This window comes from Macrobrachium nipponense, chromosome 20 (genome assembly GCF_015104395.2).
Source record: "Macrobrachium nipponense isolate FS-2020 chromosome 20, ASM1510439v2, whole genome shotgun sequence".
Classification (NCBI taxonomy): domain Eukaryota; kingdom Metazoa; phylum Arthropoda; class Malacostraca; order Decapoda; family Palaemonidae; genus Macrobrachium; species Macrobrachium nipponense.
In genome coordinates, this window is record NC_061089.1 from 72267378 (window position 1) to 72284789 (window position 17412).

The window sequence follows — 17412 nt, forward strand, 5'->3', positions numbered from 1 at the left end:
TTGCAGGAAGGTGGCCTCATTTATTTCAGGATCAGTGGCCGCTATGTCGCCACTCTGTCATTTACCTAAGTTCTCATTCATAATAGGCTAAGGCCAATTTATGGAATTTTTTGTGGCCAACCAGTACTAGGGTACATGGGCCATGTTAATATAAGTTATGTTGTGTGGTTGGTTAGCATGTTTGCTAACAAAACAAATGCCAGATACAGTCAAAGGACACACTTACAGCACAGGAAAATATCTTCAAACCCTAAATGCAACAGTTTAAAGTTAATTGTACCCCCTACAACCACTCACATATTTCATTTACACACCCACATGTATTTTACACCCATGTTTCTACTTTTGCTAATTAGGAATGGAATTTTTCATTATCCAAGAAGGCCATAGTAATTTTAATAGCCTGTCTGCGGGCAGGAACAAATGAGATTTGGGTGTGGATGTAAATGTGAATGATTGTTTTGTGTGAAGCAAGATCAGTGAATGGTATTATTTCTGCATCATATTGATGTATCGAAAAACCCTATTCTGCTGGACTTGTCTTTGTTTGGAGAATTAGCTTAATTAGAGCTCTTGTCTTCTGTATTAAAATCCGTTTTCTTTTTCAGCTATAATATTGTGCATTGCAATGGACATTTCATTGTATGTGTTGCACAGTATCTCTTGGACAGTATAATTTTTCCACCATATAGTACTTGTATCTGCATAGTGTTAGAAACTTTCAACGTGAACCCTAGATTGCCCAATATTTTGCTAAGAATTATGCAAAAAAAAAAATTGTCTGGAATCCTCATAGGCTATCCATGTTGGCTTTTGAAGCTTTGTTGTGATCTGAGGGTCAGAAGTTCCTATTTCCTGAGTATTTATTGAGCCAAGAACTCAGTAGTACTTATCTTGGCCTATCATTCCTAGCATTCCTTAGGGAACAGTTTTTAGGGACCTATGGTCTTAACATACTTGAGGATATCTGTGACATAATTGTACATACACAGTGGCAAATTTTATATCTCCTGTCAATGAAATGACCACTGGAGAGGGAAGAGGACTAGGCTTAAAAGTAGTAGTGGCTACAGGTATGTTAGTCATAAAACTGCTAAAAACAGTGAAAGGTAAGGCAAATTAAGCCTCTCGTGAAGCACATGAACCTTGTAACTTTCAGATTGCATATTTTGTGCTGTGTCTCTTGACCATTGTTGTTTGGGTAAACCACACTTTGTTGTTTAAAAGCAATCTAGTAATCCTAATGCATTTGCTTACTGCTTGTACTATACAGCTTGAACAATGATCTACCTTCTATAAGGTACCTAGTAGTATGGGGATGGTAGTCAGTAGGTGGTATACTAGCATTAAAGGGTTATAGGCAGCTTTCTTTCATTTCCAGCTATATTGCATTCTACCCCATATTCCTGTACATTGTTTTACTTTCATCCAGTCCTTATGTATTCAGCTTTATCATAGTACATTGCTTTGCTCCCTTGGTGACCACTTTTTTGTGTACAAAAGTTTTAGTCAAATCCTGTGAAAATTAAGAAAACTGACTTAATGGTTCCATCAAGTTAATTCATTCCACCATATCGTAATCTTCATTTTTATGTCTTCACCAGTAGCGTTATTATACATACTATAATTACTGGTCACTGAAATTCTTCACCTCCTTGAAATTTTTAATCTGTATGTAATACCATCTGTTGCATGTGATGCATGGTAGTACTGCACTATTGTCATCACCCCTAAAGCATCACTGTAACATCGGCACAGAAATTTTTCAGATCGTTTTTGGATTCATTTTCAATTCTCTCTTTCCAATCATTAGTTTTGTATTTGTTTTACCTACATGAATTTTCAATCTTCCCTTCCCTATCCCACTCTTCCATCTTTTGAATATTTCAGAGACACTTTAGTTTTCTGTAAAAGTAAACTAGATGGCTACATATTTGTCTGTCTGTTTGCACTTTTTCTGTCTGCCCTTAGATCTTAAAAACTACTGAGCTAGAGGCTACAAATTGGTATGTTGATCATCCACCATCCATCATCAATCGTATCATATTGCAGCCATCTAGCCTCAGTAGTTTTTATTTTATTTAAGATTAAGTTAGCCATGATCGTGCACCTGGTAGTGCTACAGTTGCCAACAACACAGGCCACCACCGGGTCATGGCTGAGAGTTCCATACAGCATTAGTATATGCTGTACAGAAAACTTGATTGCGCCAAAGAAACTTCAGCACATTTTTTTTACTTATTTTATTCAGCTATAACATCCCAGGGACCGCCCACTCTGCATTTTCTTGTAGCTTTGTCTTTTACTGTATTAAGTAAAAAAGGGTTCAATGGTGATCTTAGAACGCCAGTGTTTATTTAAAATTCTACCAACACCTTTTGCCAATGTCTTTGGTTCAGATCTTGTACAAAGATCTATCTAGACTATCAATTACTGTCTTTCCAGGACTTGCTGGCTTTTTATTATATTTTTGTTTCATTATTTTGGTACACTTACTATTCATTCAATTTACTATTATGGTGCTATTTTCAAATATCTTTTCTTTCTTTTTCATGTAATTTATTGTACAGGTTAAAGATATAGAACTAGATATTGATTTTAATTTTACTGAATCATTGTCAGAATATAAAATCAGTGTCAAATGATTTCATAACATATGTACTGCACATCACACCATGTTTTGATCCAGTTGAGCTACCCTTCCCTTAATGATAGAAGTTTGACCAGTGGTAAAGACTAAATAGAGCTACTTCATAGGGCCTTTGTTGAGTACGTAATAACCATCAATATTCCTCCTGATACATGGCATCCCAACTCACTCATTTTCAGCACTAAAAGATTCCTATTCTATTATGCATATAGTTTGATTAGGGAAATTTTTTTTATAGTAGTATTTTCTTATTTTGTAAAAGTGGGCCAATGCTGCTTTGTTATAAGCTTTGTTCACAAAATTCATATCTAAATTGATTTGAGTTTTATAATGATCTGCCTGTTCCCAAGGATACAGATTAATTATTACTGGCCAGTCTCCCTACTTTCAGTACAGGAACTATTAAGGATTTCTGGATTAAGTGCTTTGAATTTAGTTACTTGCATTCAGCCAGCATTATAGTAATAGAAATTGGTTAAGTACTGTATATGATTATACCCCCTTAGAATAGTAGTTAAAATTCAAAACAGCCTTAGAAATGGTTATGAATGAATCCAGACAGTTTTTTGAATGCAGCCAATTATTTTGTTATCTTTAAGGCTTAGTTTATAAAAGTCATACCTCAGGTGTAAGAAATAACATACAGTAATGTATTTTATTTCCCCATCAGGTTATTTTAATGTGAAGGGTAGGGAAGAGATGTGCGGTTTTCACTGCGCTCTGATCTGTCTTGCATATTGTTCTGCGACTGTACGTAGTTCATTTTAATTTTTACCAGCTGTAATTGATTTTAATGTTTACCAGCGATATGATTTATCACCATTGAAAATGCAGTACTATTAAAGTACGTTAATACAAAAGATTCAGCTTGTTAAAATCAACCACTCTCTCCTAATATGAATTGAGGTAGTTGCTAGCCTTATCATGAATCTGGAACAGTTCTGTAAATTTAGTCTCTCGGGATGAAGCAGAATTCTTTTCACCAAGATTTTATTGATAGTTGCAGATTTCTTTCTCTGTACGCTATTTCCATTGTTCACAAATAATCTACCAGTACTGGATTAAGTTGACCTTATTTCTTACTTATCAGGCTCTGTAATTGTTTGGGTTTCTCAAGTTTTCTCATGTAATTCTGCTTTAGAAAAGTGAAAGGTTAATGAATATACTAATGCCAACTGTAGGTTCAGGCACTTTCAAGAGATGCTCAAGAATAGCTAAAAAATTTGAAAATAATTTATTGAACCTATTGAGTACAGTAAAAAAAAAAAAACGTATATTTCACAGATTATCTCAAATATTGTTTGAACAGGGACACTGTGGGTCATAACAATATACATATTTACATAGTGATATACATCAAAATATCTAAACCTTTGGCACTATAAGAGAGTCATAAAACTTCTAAAAAGAATTAACATGAACTTAATACATGTATGAAAATCTCAGTATTTTTTTTTATCAGATAATCTCAATTTTCTTTCATCAGAACAGTTGAAGAACAGTGATATGGAAGGAATATAGTATCAAGCTTCAGAGGAAGGATTACCTCTGTGTGGATATCCAAATATATATATTTTTATGTCTTATGATCCATGACTTTCACTTAAACTACTATACTGAAAAAATGGATCATTAAAATATGATCCTAAGGCATTTCATATAATAAATATCAGCATACTATGTACAATACTGTATCCAAAGTTCTGTGTGTATTTGAATATTGATTTATTCTTAGTATGCTTATATTAAAAATGTTTATATAATTCACAGATAACCAATTCTTAAGTCAACTTAATAGTATGTTTATATATTGTAGTACTATATACATAGCCAAAATATTAGCTTTATGTACTGTATAACAAATCGTAATCAGCAGTGTATTATGGCCCTTAGAAAATACAATTTATGTAGTACATATTAAAATACAATTTTTTGGATTTTTTGTCGATAAGGGAGATAGCAGTGGAGATCTTAGGTATGATTTGACTATTGAACCCACATTCAATTATAATGCTCTTAAAAAATACAGTATAGTACCTTAATTTAATGGAAACTTAAGGTATTTGTAATTGAAAGCCTGCTTAACAAATACGTACAGTAAAATAGTGTCTCGGTGTAAGTAGTTTTTTCAGTGGTAGTGCTTTACACAAAAACAATAGTACTTGAGTGAAACTGATACTTCATAGGCTTTGGTTAACAACTCTTTATTGTATATAAATGAGCTAATGACGAAGTGGCAGGATTTACATCCAGCATTTACTTGTGGATGGAAAAATAAAGTGTCTGTGCATTGTTTGTCATTCATATTATCTGGCCTGTGAATTTGCTTACTGTTTGTTCATTTCATGAATTCAAACAAATCAGACCCTGTTTCTGACATGTCTCATTTTACTACTGACCTTTGTAAGTGAAAAACTTAAAAACATATTTTGTATAGTTTAAGAAAGAAAATTTGTAATGACTAACTGTCTTTGAGCTTGGTTTATAGCAGAAGTAATGTGGAGGCCTTAAACCTTTGAATAACTTACTTCAGTATTGTATACACTGTAAAGGTATAGAATAGTTATACTTATGGGTAAAATCCATTGACATGTTACAGATGTCTGTTTAACATCTTTTTTTTTTTATTTGTTGCAGGGGACCTTGAGAAATAACCCTTCAGTGGTGTCTCTCTTCAGAATGACTTCTTGCTTAAGAGCTGAGCAGTACTATACAGCATTACTGTACTTTTCGTAATAATGGATAAAGGACTGATATTATACCCCCAATCTTCAACAATGGTAAGAATTAAGTGGATTACCTAAGAAAGGAAAAGTACTGTAAGGTTAGACAAGTTTTTTTTTTTTTCATATGAAGGGATCAATAGGATAGGCTGCCTTAGAATATCCAAGCTATCATCTTTATAAGCAATAAAGATGAACTTAGAAAAATGTTTAAATTAGAGATCTATAATAAAATGAAGTGGACAGTGTCCACTTTAAAATCTTCGATTTATTTCAAAGCTGTTAATGTATGTACTTGATGTAATGGAAAAGTTGAAGCTTTTAGTTTTCTAACCAACAGCAAAAACAGGTTGTGTGTGAATGACCAAATGTCAATAAGTGAATACCTAGTATTAGACCTTAATCTGTTAAAAGAAATTCTGGCAGAATTTCCATCAAAGTGTATTCATTTATAGATTTTCTACAGACCTGTAATTTATTGAAAATCTAATTAATCTTATTCCTCTCATAAAAACGAACCTTTTGGGCCACCTTTGTGAAATAAGGTGTTTTTTAGCTCTGTGGTTGAGTTAGGCAATTTTTTATATAACTTTCAGTAGTATCTATGTAATGCCTTTAGTGTCTGGACATTTGACTCATTTTGTGCAACTTCATGTTCACAGTGCAGGTAACAAATTCTCATTCCTATTTTATGCAAACTGTGCTTTTTGATTTTTACAGAGTTCTGGAAGTGATTTAGTGGAGAGATATATCTGAATGTTGAGGCATATTGCCAGAAATTATAAATGAATATATTTATGTATAATTATGTTGGAATATATTTATTTATGTATAATTATGTTGAAGTACAGGCAGTCCCCGGGTTACATCGGCCTCAGCTTCCATCGTTCCAAGCTTACAGCATTTTTCAAATATATTCGTCAAAAAGTCTGTCCCAAGGTTACAACAGATGTTTCGAGGTTACTTCGTTTCAGGCCTAAGGTGATGGAAGAATATTTATAAATTTTGGGACAAAATTCTACAAGATCATGGATGCATACCTCACCAGAAGCAAGGTAAAACAATTTGAAAGTTTTCAAGACAACCTAAGTATTAAAGGTAAGGCTTTATTTCTCATTTATAGCAATTTTTTAATATGGTATTCCAGCTTACGTTGTGCTTCAGGAACATTCCTTTACGTAACCTGGACAACGTCTTTATGCTGTGTACTGTTTTGAAACATAACAATGAAGTGGTATCTGTTAACTAGTTGTATTATGGTAATTTTCAGCCAACTGAAAAAAACTAGGATGCAGTTTGGTTGATAGCCACCATTTCATTATTGACTTATATTTTTTACAAAATAGTATATGTACTAATTTGCTTTAGAAAGTGATTTACACTTAAAATAACCTCTAAAATTTTTACGAAGACATTTTGGAAGTAGAGCAGATGTTCAGATTCTTAATTTTAAATATAAAAAATATATATACTATATAGAACATTAGATTAATATCTACTAATTGGAACTGCTTTTGTAAATGTTGACTTTTACGTACTGCTACGTTGGTATTTTCCAGAATTTTTGTTACCTTGCTATATTGACTGACACCAGAAATGGTCCTTTTGTATGTATGCTAGTTTAGAAAAAATTGTCTTTCTATGAAATCTTAATGTTGATTGTCCCATTTTGCAAGAGAAGTTTTAACTTAGCTTTTGATATTTTCACATGAAGTAGGAATACATAATAGCATTGTATACTACACACTTTTGAGTTTCTATGAAGGTTAGTTATTGTTTTTACATGATTTGTACCCTAAAGTGGACACATTTCACCATTTATATGTTAAAATTGATAAAAAAAAAAAGGTGGAAAGAGATTACCCGGAATTAGGAAGCTGAAAAAGATGGAAAGAGATTACCCGGAATTAGGAAGCTGATATATTCAGTGCATATAGTTAGTAATAGTATTGGAAGCTACCAGTAAGTTTTCATTTGGGTTGCTGTAGTGATGGATATTTTATAAGTACTATAGAGATCTATGGAGTACTGTACTTGAGAAAATACTTGGTTTTGATGATCAATCAGTCTGCTTCACAGGGAAAGCCCTTGGATTTGGATTGTGTTCATCTTGGGGCTGATATCCGTAGGAAAATCATCATAGAAGTAAACCCACAGTTTTGACCTAAAGCTAAAATCTTAGGTATCCCTGGAATATTCCAGGCATGCCAAAAATCATGTTAATTCCTGAATATGAATTTTGAAATGTAGCTTTGAACCTTTAGGCCATGTAAGATTTCTATTTCCTCATGTTTTGCAGTCTTGTTTTGCTTTTTGTTACTGTTCCCTTTCTTAGTGAACCTTCATTTATTACTTGGTCACAAATTTTGTTAGCAAATCATATTATTATTTATTTAAGCTTTCTTTCAAAGGTTTCAGTACTTCACTCGCTAACAACAAAAAATTGCAGAATCTAACAATTTGGTAATGTAATGTTACCCTTTTTGCATAGTTATTGGTAGTTCCAGGGAAAAGTAACAAAAAGCATATTCCAGATAAAAGACTACTCTTCAAGAATCGGATACAGTTGGAGAGTGTTTTACTGTCTTCAGGGCTGTGATGCAACAAAACTACAGTTGACTTGATATTCAAGCTACCCATAAGAGGACCCTTCCTCATTTGTGATGTACACGACAGAAAGGCAGTTCCCGGTTATCAGTGGTCTCGGTTAATGGCGATCCATTTTTATGGGGCTTGTCTAGCGCCATAAAATTGGTGATTAATGGTGCCATAAGGGCTGAGTTTCAGTTATCGGCGCCGAAAGGTGCCGAGTTATGGTGCCATAAGGTGCTGAGTTATGGCGCTATATCATACTTAACAGAGGTGCCATTAACCGAAAATTGCTGAGTTTCGGTTAATGGGAGTTTTAGCTTATCAGCACCCCGCCGAGAACGGAACCCCCACCGATAACAGGGGACTGCCTGTACTTCAATGTGATACTGCTCCAGTGTCAGAAGGCATCTGTTATGTATAGTACAACTTTCCTCAGTGGCTTTATTAACTTACTTATGAAGCACATATGAAGAATGGCTTCATTCTGCTTCAGAAAATTTGTTTATTTAGATATGTATTAATAGATTTATCAAGCAGTCTGTAACTTTGATTAGAACTTTAGCTTGGACTTCCCATCTAAAATTACAGTAATGATTAAGTCTGAGGAAGGTAGTGTATAGTTAACAGAATTAGGGGAATCTGTAACAATGCCATTCAGAACGGTAAAATTTGCCTGAAGCCGTTTCCCTTGATTTCACATTTTTCTCTATTCTTTATTATTATTATGTATTACAGTATTATTATTCATGGATGAACCCTATTCATATGGAGCGAGGCCACAGGGCCATTGACTTGAAATTCAACTTTCCAAAGAAGAGGGTGTTCATTCAAAAGAAGTAACAGAGAGGAATTTGAAATACGGAAAGAGATCAGTTATTAGAGAGCCAGATAAATTAACAAATTGATGAATTAAAATTTAAGTTAAATGTTTTAATACAAGTTTGTATGTATTATAAGGTATTCTTAGTGTGTATGTTGGCAAAGAGGGTCCTCCTGGAGGAGGTAGCCTGTAGAGAAAGCTGAACCCCAAACTCTTTCCCTCTTGTATTTGGTTGACAAGTTAACTGATTCACCAGTGTCTTGAAGGTAACTTCACTATCATGGTATATGTTATCTTGGAGAAGTGCTCAGCATCCTCTATTTTTTTCTTATCCTCACTTTGGGTAGTCTGGTTAAAAAGTTTTTATATAACCAGTTTTCACTGCAACGTTTGGCTGTCCAGACCAATATTTGGTTGTTTTCTGTTTGTCATCCATACACCTGCAAACTATGCTTATTTTAGCAAGTTTGTGCCTGCTGTAATGTATCAAGAAGTTTCTAGCCTTTCTTGTGGTAATGTTTGCTATCTATTTTGGAATAGTTTCTTTTGTAAATTTGCTTTCTTTTGTAAATTGGTTTTCTCTTCCAAATGATGAATGTAGGACACTTCCAAGTACGTGAATTTTATCACTTGAATCTTATTTTGTCATGAACAAATCGAAGCACCTTCTAGTACTTAAAGATTTCTCTAACTCATTGAGTTCTTGTTTGTTATTCTTGGAGTTATTATTACCATAATAAGCGTTTGGTATGTGGTATCTTGGACCCCATATCTGATTCTTCGGGCTGTGTTTGTTGCATCATGTAGATCTTGGCTTGGGGGGTATCCTTTAGTGAGCTGTGCATTTTACAGCTTCTAGTACAGTTCCTGACATTCATGTTAGACTCACAGTCTAGTCTGTTGTGTGATTTAGCTTCCAAAAGTGTAGCATGAATCCACATTATTTCACTGTAAGTTTAATCATGGGTTCAAATTACTCCTTTGAAGTTCCCATGTCAGCTGGCGTCATCCATAAAAAATTTCCAGCTAAATTCAAGTATTTGTTATTTTCCATTTATTAACAAACTCCAATAAGGACAAACATCCAATTTCAAAATAAGATCTTGTCTGATATTATACAATTAAGAATAAATTCAAAGTGAAGAATAAAATAAAAATATTGCCATGCTACGTAGCAGTCGTCAGAATTTGATGTGCCACAAACAAGTTTCAGTAACCTGGAGTCTTAGTGGATATATAGCATTTTCAAGAGTATGTACTGTAATTGGTTCAATTATTAGGTTAGACATAAACATTGTACCCTGAGAGAAGTAAATTCATCACCCTATAAGTTCAGAATGAAGATAAGCAACCATGTAATTTTCATGAGAGCAGATTCCTAAAAATGGTCTGAAAATAGAGTTGTTGAAATCTCATAGAAAAATAACCTCTTTCAAGTGTTTATTAGTACATCAGACTTGTGTGTACGTATTAAGAGGTCCACAGACTCTAGAGACTCCCAAATGTTTAAAGAGGGCAAGTTATAGTATTGCAATGTCCCTATTAGGAAAACTCCCAATTTCTAAATTTGTAGCTCATATCGATGGTCTTAGTATCACTGTAATCGAGGTACTTCTTTAACATCTTAGAAAAAAATATAATATTTCATTCAAGAAATAAAAGTTCAATTAAAAATGACATGCTTGATTCTTGTCACAAAATTTGCTAAAATTATTTTTAACAAATTTAGAAGTAAAATCGTTAACAAATTGGTAATAGTATACCAAAAATATGCATAAAATAATTATAAATTATTAATAAAATATTGCAAAATGCATGCAGGCACAAGCAAAAGGCTTAAGCATGAATAACCATGCATTGATGTAAAAACCTGAAAAACATTGCACAATGGAAAGAATCGTTTAAAGGTCAGATCTAGATTTGCTTGTGAGAATATCAATAGTATGTGTGGCAAGGGAATATTTTGTTATACCTTAGTATAAATCTAAGATATATAGTAATTTTACAGTATTTTAATCAAATTCATGTGGAGATCAATCTAAAGTACAGTATTAAACAGTGCACTGTTAGCTGGAAGTGTGGAAGTAACCAAGGCTTTAAAGGTGCTGTTGAAGCTTTGTAGGTGCAGCATATACTTTAGGATGATAATTCTTACTTAATTATAATTTATTTCTTCTTGCTAGTGATAAGAACTCTGACAAAAGCAAATAAATATTTATATTGGAAAGAACTTGAAGAGTGCAATGGAGCATGTGCAAAAGAAAGAAATGATTGAATAGATGTTGTCTTTCTGAAATTGTTGTGCACTGCACTGTATCCTTGGTTGATTGTAATATGTATTGCAAATATACTTTTGTATGTAGTAGTTGAATTAAAAATGTATTTTTTGTAAGCATGTGATATTTTTCTCTTTTTGAACTGCCTTACAATAATATATAACAAAATATATGTAAATATAAAGTTGTTTATCACATTAGTTATGTACTACTTGTATTCCATTTACAGTACTACGTATTCTATTCATGGACAAGTTAGCTTAAATACAAAAACAATTAGTATTTAATTATACTGCAGTAAATGTACAATCTTAGCTTGAGCATTCTTAACATCACGTGGGTTCATTTTAATAATAATTAAAGAAACAAAATGAAGACAATGTTAGGAAATGTAAGGAAAAACCACAGATAAGCCTTCTCCATACAGAGCTATACAGTTATTGGTCAAAAAAGGATTTAAGCTCCAAAAGTTACTGTTTCAACAATACAGATGCCAACCTTAACCCATTCCAGCCCACACCTGGCCCTTCCAACACTAGGAATGGCCATTGGAATAAGAGTGATTCTTACCCTGGGCCAGATTGATGCGAGCAGAGCAGGATATGTTGTGTCCACCACAGCTGATTGTACAAGTATACTCCCCTGCATCTGTCACACGACAGCTCCCAACGTGAAGCCTCAGAGTTCCATCTCGGTGTTGTTCTATTTCAAAGCGTGGGTCTGTTAATGGACCATGTGGTCCAATCCAAACAACTGTTGTCGATTCAACCCATAATCCTGCACCTGTTATTACACACACCATTTCTGCTGGCTCTCCAGGACACACAGTAACATTCTTTAAAGGAGTCAGTATTCTAACTGGGGATTCTGGTGATGCAGGAATACATCCACTATAAGGTTTAGCATGATTACGTAAAGCAACATTATTAATATTTGGACTTTCTGGATGATAGGGGTTTATCAGAGACACAGTCATTTGTCTTGAGGGCATTTGTGATTGTTGTGACGGAGACCGAACACTCGGTAATTCATGAACTGTTTCCTCTCTTCTTAAAGGATGGGGAGGTGGATGATCTCTCTTGGAAAAGGATGGTTTTCGGAACTTTATCCATGGCTTTTTGCCTTGCTGTTCACATGACGAAGATGCATGGGTGGGTGAAGCTGGTGGTGTAGTTGGTAAATCAGGGTAAGCAGAAGGTATTAGTACACTGGCTGCTACCCATCCTTCTGCTGCTGGGCTAGTGCTACTGGCGGCTCTATGAACTAGGTACCCTCGGAGAGCATTAGATGTTATAACCTGGTAAAAAAGGGGAATGGTGGTGTAAGACACAAATTGGTATAAGAAAATGAATTAGTATTCAGTATCCACTATTTTTTTTTTTAAAGCTGAAGGAATGTATTCATGAATTAACAGAGCTGAAGATTGTATTGTAATATTTAACTTTCTTTAATTTTAGATTATAACCAAGGATATGAGAGTTTGAGTGCAGCTTTTTAAATTTCTCGTAACACATTTTATAATAAATACTACAGTAAGCATATCAGGTATTTGTTTAAGAGACCAAAGGGTTTTTCTTTAGGATGCTTTTGTAATTGTCCATCAAAACTTGCAAGGTAAACATTAAATACTCTATTCCCTCATTAAGTTGGAAATTTACATAAAGAAGGCAAACTAAAATAATAATCTTAATATTTTACATTATCTCAACTGTTAGTAAATTTATTTTCTTATTACAGTACATATTTTTAAGGTTAATACATGAATATATAAGCAAAGGGGAAAGGTAATAAGTGCAGCAAAAGCTTATAAATTGTCAGTAAGATTGATTGTAACAGAAAGGGGTTGTTACTAGTTATGCTTTTAAATACTTCAATTAACTTGGCCTGCCAGTTCTATAGTATTAATGATCTTGAACAGAATTGAGTGTTGACAAGCTAATAACTTCAGAGTGATGCTAGTATTTTTTTTCTTTAGAACCATAAGCTACATTAATTGGCCGTCAAATAACAACAGTGAGCTGAATGTTATTGCATCTGACTAGCTCAGTACACTAATTGGCTTGAAAAGCAATAATCCTGACCACTAGAATTATTCTTATCTTTCACTACCAGTTATGTGAAAAGTGCTTAAAGGTACCCAATCATGTGAATTGTGTCAGGAGATGAGTCAATTGATGAAAAAGCCACAGCAGGCCATGCAGAAAGGAGTGTCATGAGTAAGACTAGAAAAAATCTTTGTCAAATTAAGGCAGACATACTAAAGTAGTAGTTAATGACAATGAAAAAAATAAGCATTTTGAAGTGGTTCTGACTACAGTTTATATGGAGAACATGATTACTTGTGGATATTTCATGATAGGGCAACTGTTGTAATATATGACAAACAGTTCAGTAATTATCCATTGCAAAAGAAAATCATTGGCAAAATTAAACTCCTTTACCCACACAACTGCTTTCAAAGGGTAGTGGAACTGTAAACCTTCGAAAATTTAACAAGGTCTTGATTATTAAATACTTGAGTCAAACAATAGGTTACTTAGATGAATACAATGCATTCTAATAAAAAGTGAGAAGAGTTTATAGGTAATAAAGGTAAATATTTTAAAGGATGTGCATAACCTTTTTCAAAATGACAGAGCGACACTTATCCTTCTAAATGAAGTATAAGTTTTGTTGAACTAAAGAGTGTCTTGAATTCTTTTTTAACAGTATGTATATCCTTTAGTCTTTAATGAATTAATTTCATTAGTTTTCCACATAAAGCTTGCTGTAGCCGACTTACTTGTATGACCTCTCCTCGGCTGACAGATATTTCATCTTCCCTTAAAGCAGTGAAGTCAGCTAGCACTTTGACCAGTGTCCCTGCAGGTAAAGGAACATTCCATTCACCCTGAAATTATGAAGTTATTGTAGTATTTTGGAAAATAAAAAATTCACTCCTTACATAACCACAAGTTTACTTTATAGACATATATACCACTATTTTTTCTCAACAGAACTTCTCACAACACTGAACAAGATTCTGAGAAATCAAATAGTCACTGTTCCATTTAGGTGGTGGAGGGAGCTCCTTATGCTTTCAGGTATTGCAACACTTTCTTGGTCACCTTCCCCACATTTACTCTATGGAAAGTAGCAATCCTTGTGTTGCCTGGTTTGGTGACTGCCATTCCTTCTACTATTCTTACTAACTTTAGAATATTGAGTACTATAAGGCAATTGAAGTTGAAAGGGGATGCACAAAAACAGCTGATTTTCTTGAAACTAATAATGGATGCTATATAAGTGCCATGTACAGAAAATTATAATGACAAACTCTTGCGAGAATGTGATGTATGCTTACCGACTTAGTAGGAGAGGCGGACTCTGACCATCTCCGCTGATAGAAATCTTCTCTGTCGTGCCTGGGAGAAGGCAATAAATTATCCATGTTGTCAGTACTATCATCTGCGGCTCTTCCATCTGCTTTTACACGTGGTCGCAGGGTATTACGAAAGCCATCAAAGAAATTCTTTTTACTTTTTGGGGGACTATATGTCACATCATGTCTCTCTATTGAATCTTCTCTATCTACAGGAAAGTTACTTGGAAACTCTGATGCTAGTGAAGGTAAAGGTGGAAAATTGGGTGGTGGTTTAGATTCTGTTGACTGTGTCGGCGAAGTAATAGAGACAGTTGGTGTTGTAGAGGCATATCTGAAAAGTCCATGAGTTTTATTTACATGTTAATTAATTATTGAGTATTTTAGCACAAAAATCTGATTCTTTGATACAAATCCATAATTTACATTAACACAATTTGTGTGATACAAATCGTAGACATGCCACTAACAAATATGAAGAAGATTGTATGGATATTGGTTCTAGTTAGGAAAGTACGTACCTCAATTCTTATGTAGTCTAGATAGTGGCTGCAAGAAATAAGTGTGATTTGGCAGTGGGAACATAATTATCAATGATTCCTTTAATTTTGTAAAATCTATTTTTTTTTATAAGAACCTTGATTTAACTTGCAAACCCATCATTTATATTAACCTGCATTGCAATTTATTGGCTGATTTGAATGAAGAGTGCAACTTAGAGCTCGAAGGTTTGAGAGTACAAAGTCCAAAACTCTAGAAGTTAGGGAGTATTAACCCTGGAGTAAAAATTCTGTGCATGCGGTAAGGTTAAAATTGTAGGACAGTGAGAAAGTAACTCGGTCATAGAAGTGGACTGTACTCAAAAAACATAGTAGGTTGCTAATCCATCTGAGTCAAGTGTGTGCACCATCTTCATTGAATGTAGTCACTTCTGAAGGGAATAAAGATTTGCGTCTTTTGGCCATAAAAAACAAAACCCAAGGGGTCTCCATGAAAAAACATGTGAGCATTAATTGATAGATGCAGGCCACATCAAATCAAATTACTCTCCCTCACCATCCCATGTGAAACATGAGATTGACACTGAAACAAACAGCACACTGAGCTTCCTGCTGACTGGTCTTTCTCTGAAACAAACAGAAAATTGAGCTTCCCGCTGACTGGTCTTTCTTTGAGATGGTTTCTTGGGTAATGGAAGAGAAGATTGTCTCTAGATGAAACTGGCATGTGATGCTCACATTCCCTTCAAAATGAGAGTGAAATCCCGAGTTCAGTGATGGTTAAGCTGAGAGGTCTGTTCTTCATAAGTAAGTTGACCAACTCCAAGTGAGAGAAAGTTTTCCTTCGTGTTGAAGGAATCTGTAAACTCAAGGATGACATAGAAGCACCTTCTGAAGAAAGTTCCATAAGGCCATCTTTACCCTTCGAAAAAATATCTGGTCCTACTCCTTGGGAGGACCAGGCAATATATGTATTAGGGCAATGGAATGAAATGTGAAGTAATTTAATCAAAAGAAATAGGTCAACAGGAGAGAGGAAGATAGAGAGATCTTTAAAAGCAGCATCTCTTTTTCTTCATTACAGTATTATGTTAGAAAACAGATAGTGAAAATTAAATTTGAAGGAATCTTGTCTACCAGAATTGCACTCACTCTGCTGAGGACTAATTCCTGCCAAGTAAGTAGGGAGATGGATTCCCTACAAAACCTCTAATATATACTACTCGGAAGGATGCTAGCACATCCTTTGCAATGCCTTCAGTTGCAATAAAGGGTTCCTGAATTTTGATAAAATACCAAGTTGTGGTCTGGTAACTGCAATCAATGTGGAGTGCTTACAAATGGGTTTATCCATTGTTGCCAGATTTCTGCACCACTAATTTTCACACCTTGTTATCCACTGTCCTCCACTGTGTTAATCAGGCTACCATTCTCCTCAAGGGTTGAGAGGCATCTTAAGGTTTGGGGATTTGTTGACAACATTTTTTTTTTAACATCTCTTACATTTCTAAAATGATCAAACTTGATTAAAAAAATTAAGTGAATCATTTGTTGTTAGCAATTGAACTTAGTGGTCTAGTTAAACTGTAAAAAATTTAGCCCCTCAACTTTCCAGTAACTTTAAGGCTGTCCTACTGATAAGTAACACTGTAAAAAGGCTCCGTAGTTTATCTTACACTTGAACATTCAAGATATCATCACTCGGTAAACAGCACTAGTGCAATATATACTGTTGACAAATGCGTAATATCTCAAGATGTAGCTTGGCAAGAACTTGTGGTATTGAAATTGATAAATTGAGAAGTCTGATGACTTAATGTAAGTTAAGTTAAAAAGGTCACTTTCTGTGATGAATGGGTAATGATAATACTCCACACAAGAAAATTACATTTTTCCATTCATTTTGTTAATACTTGACATATGCTGCAACCATGATTATAATTGTTTAGGAACTGTACTGTTCTGTATTCAAAAGAAGAAAGGTTGTTAATTTTGACAGCTAAAAAATAAAAAAGGATGTAAAATATTTTTTGATGAAATAAATTTATGGAAAAAACATTTCTTGATGTATTTTGGGTATGTTATATGTTATGGTTAGAGATAGGAAGCTGGATGGTACAATGCCATATGGTCACTGTATATATAATATAATGAGAAATTATCATCACCTGCTGGGAACATCAATTGTATTTGATTTCTTCTTAGCAGCTGCTGCACGCTGTACAGAAGTAGGTTGGTTGAAAGACTTTCTTAGTGAAGAGTTCCAGTTGACTCCTTGCCCCAAGGGATCAGCTCTGTTGAAATTGTTTAAGATATAGATGTTGCACACAAAAAATTTGATTGTTTTCAAAAGTCCTTGTTGCACTGTACAATATTTGAATAATACTCATACATCATATATAAACAATACTGCATAGTTACACAAAATTGAGAAAAAATATTTGTGCAATGTTCTCTGCATGAAAAAAGGATACTATTAATATTTGGATA

The 17412-nt window shown here is 34.1% G+C and overlaps 1 protein-coding gene and 1 long non-coding RNA gene across 3 annotated transcripts in view; one reads left to right on the forward strand and one right to left on the reverse strand.

The window, feature by feature from the left end:
* The window catches only part of LOC135195050 (kalirin-like), a 1052038-nt gene that overhangs the window by 22618 nt on the left and 1012008 nt on the right, over positions 1-17412 (reverse strand). Inside the window, 4 exon segments of the mRNA XM_064221390.1 lie at positions 11632-12358; positions 13844-13951; positions 14405-14756; positions 17091-17216. Of these exon segments, the coding sequence (XP_064077460.1) occupies positions 11632-12358; positions 13844-13951; positions 14405-14756; positions 17091-17216 (1313 nt within the window).
* LOC135195054 (uncharacterized) overlaps positions 1-17412 on the forward strand; it is a 30035-nt gene that overhangs the window by 1164 nt on the left and 11459 nt on the right. For both annotated transcript variants that reach the window (XR_010310059.1, XR_010310058.1), the window contains exons 2-3: positions 5288-5430; positions 6225-6471. This is a non-coding gene — a long non-coding RNA (uncharacterized LOC135195054). The remainder of the gene's footprint in view (positions 1-5287; positions 5431-6224; positions 6472-17412) is intronic.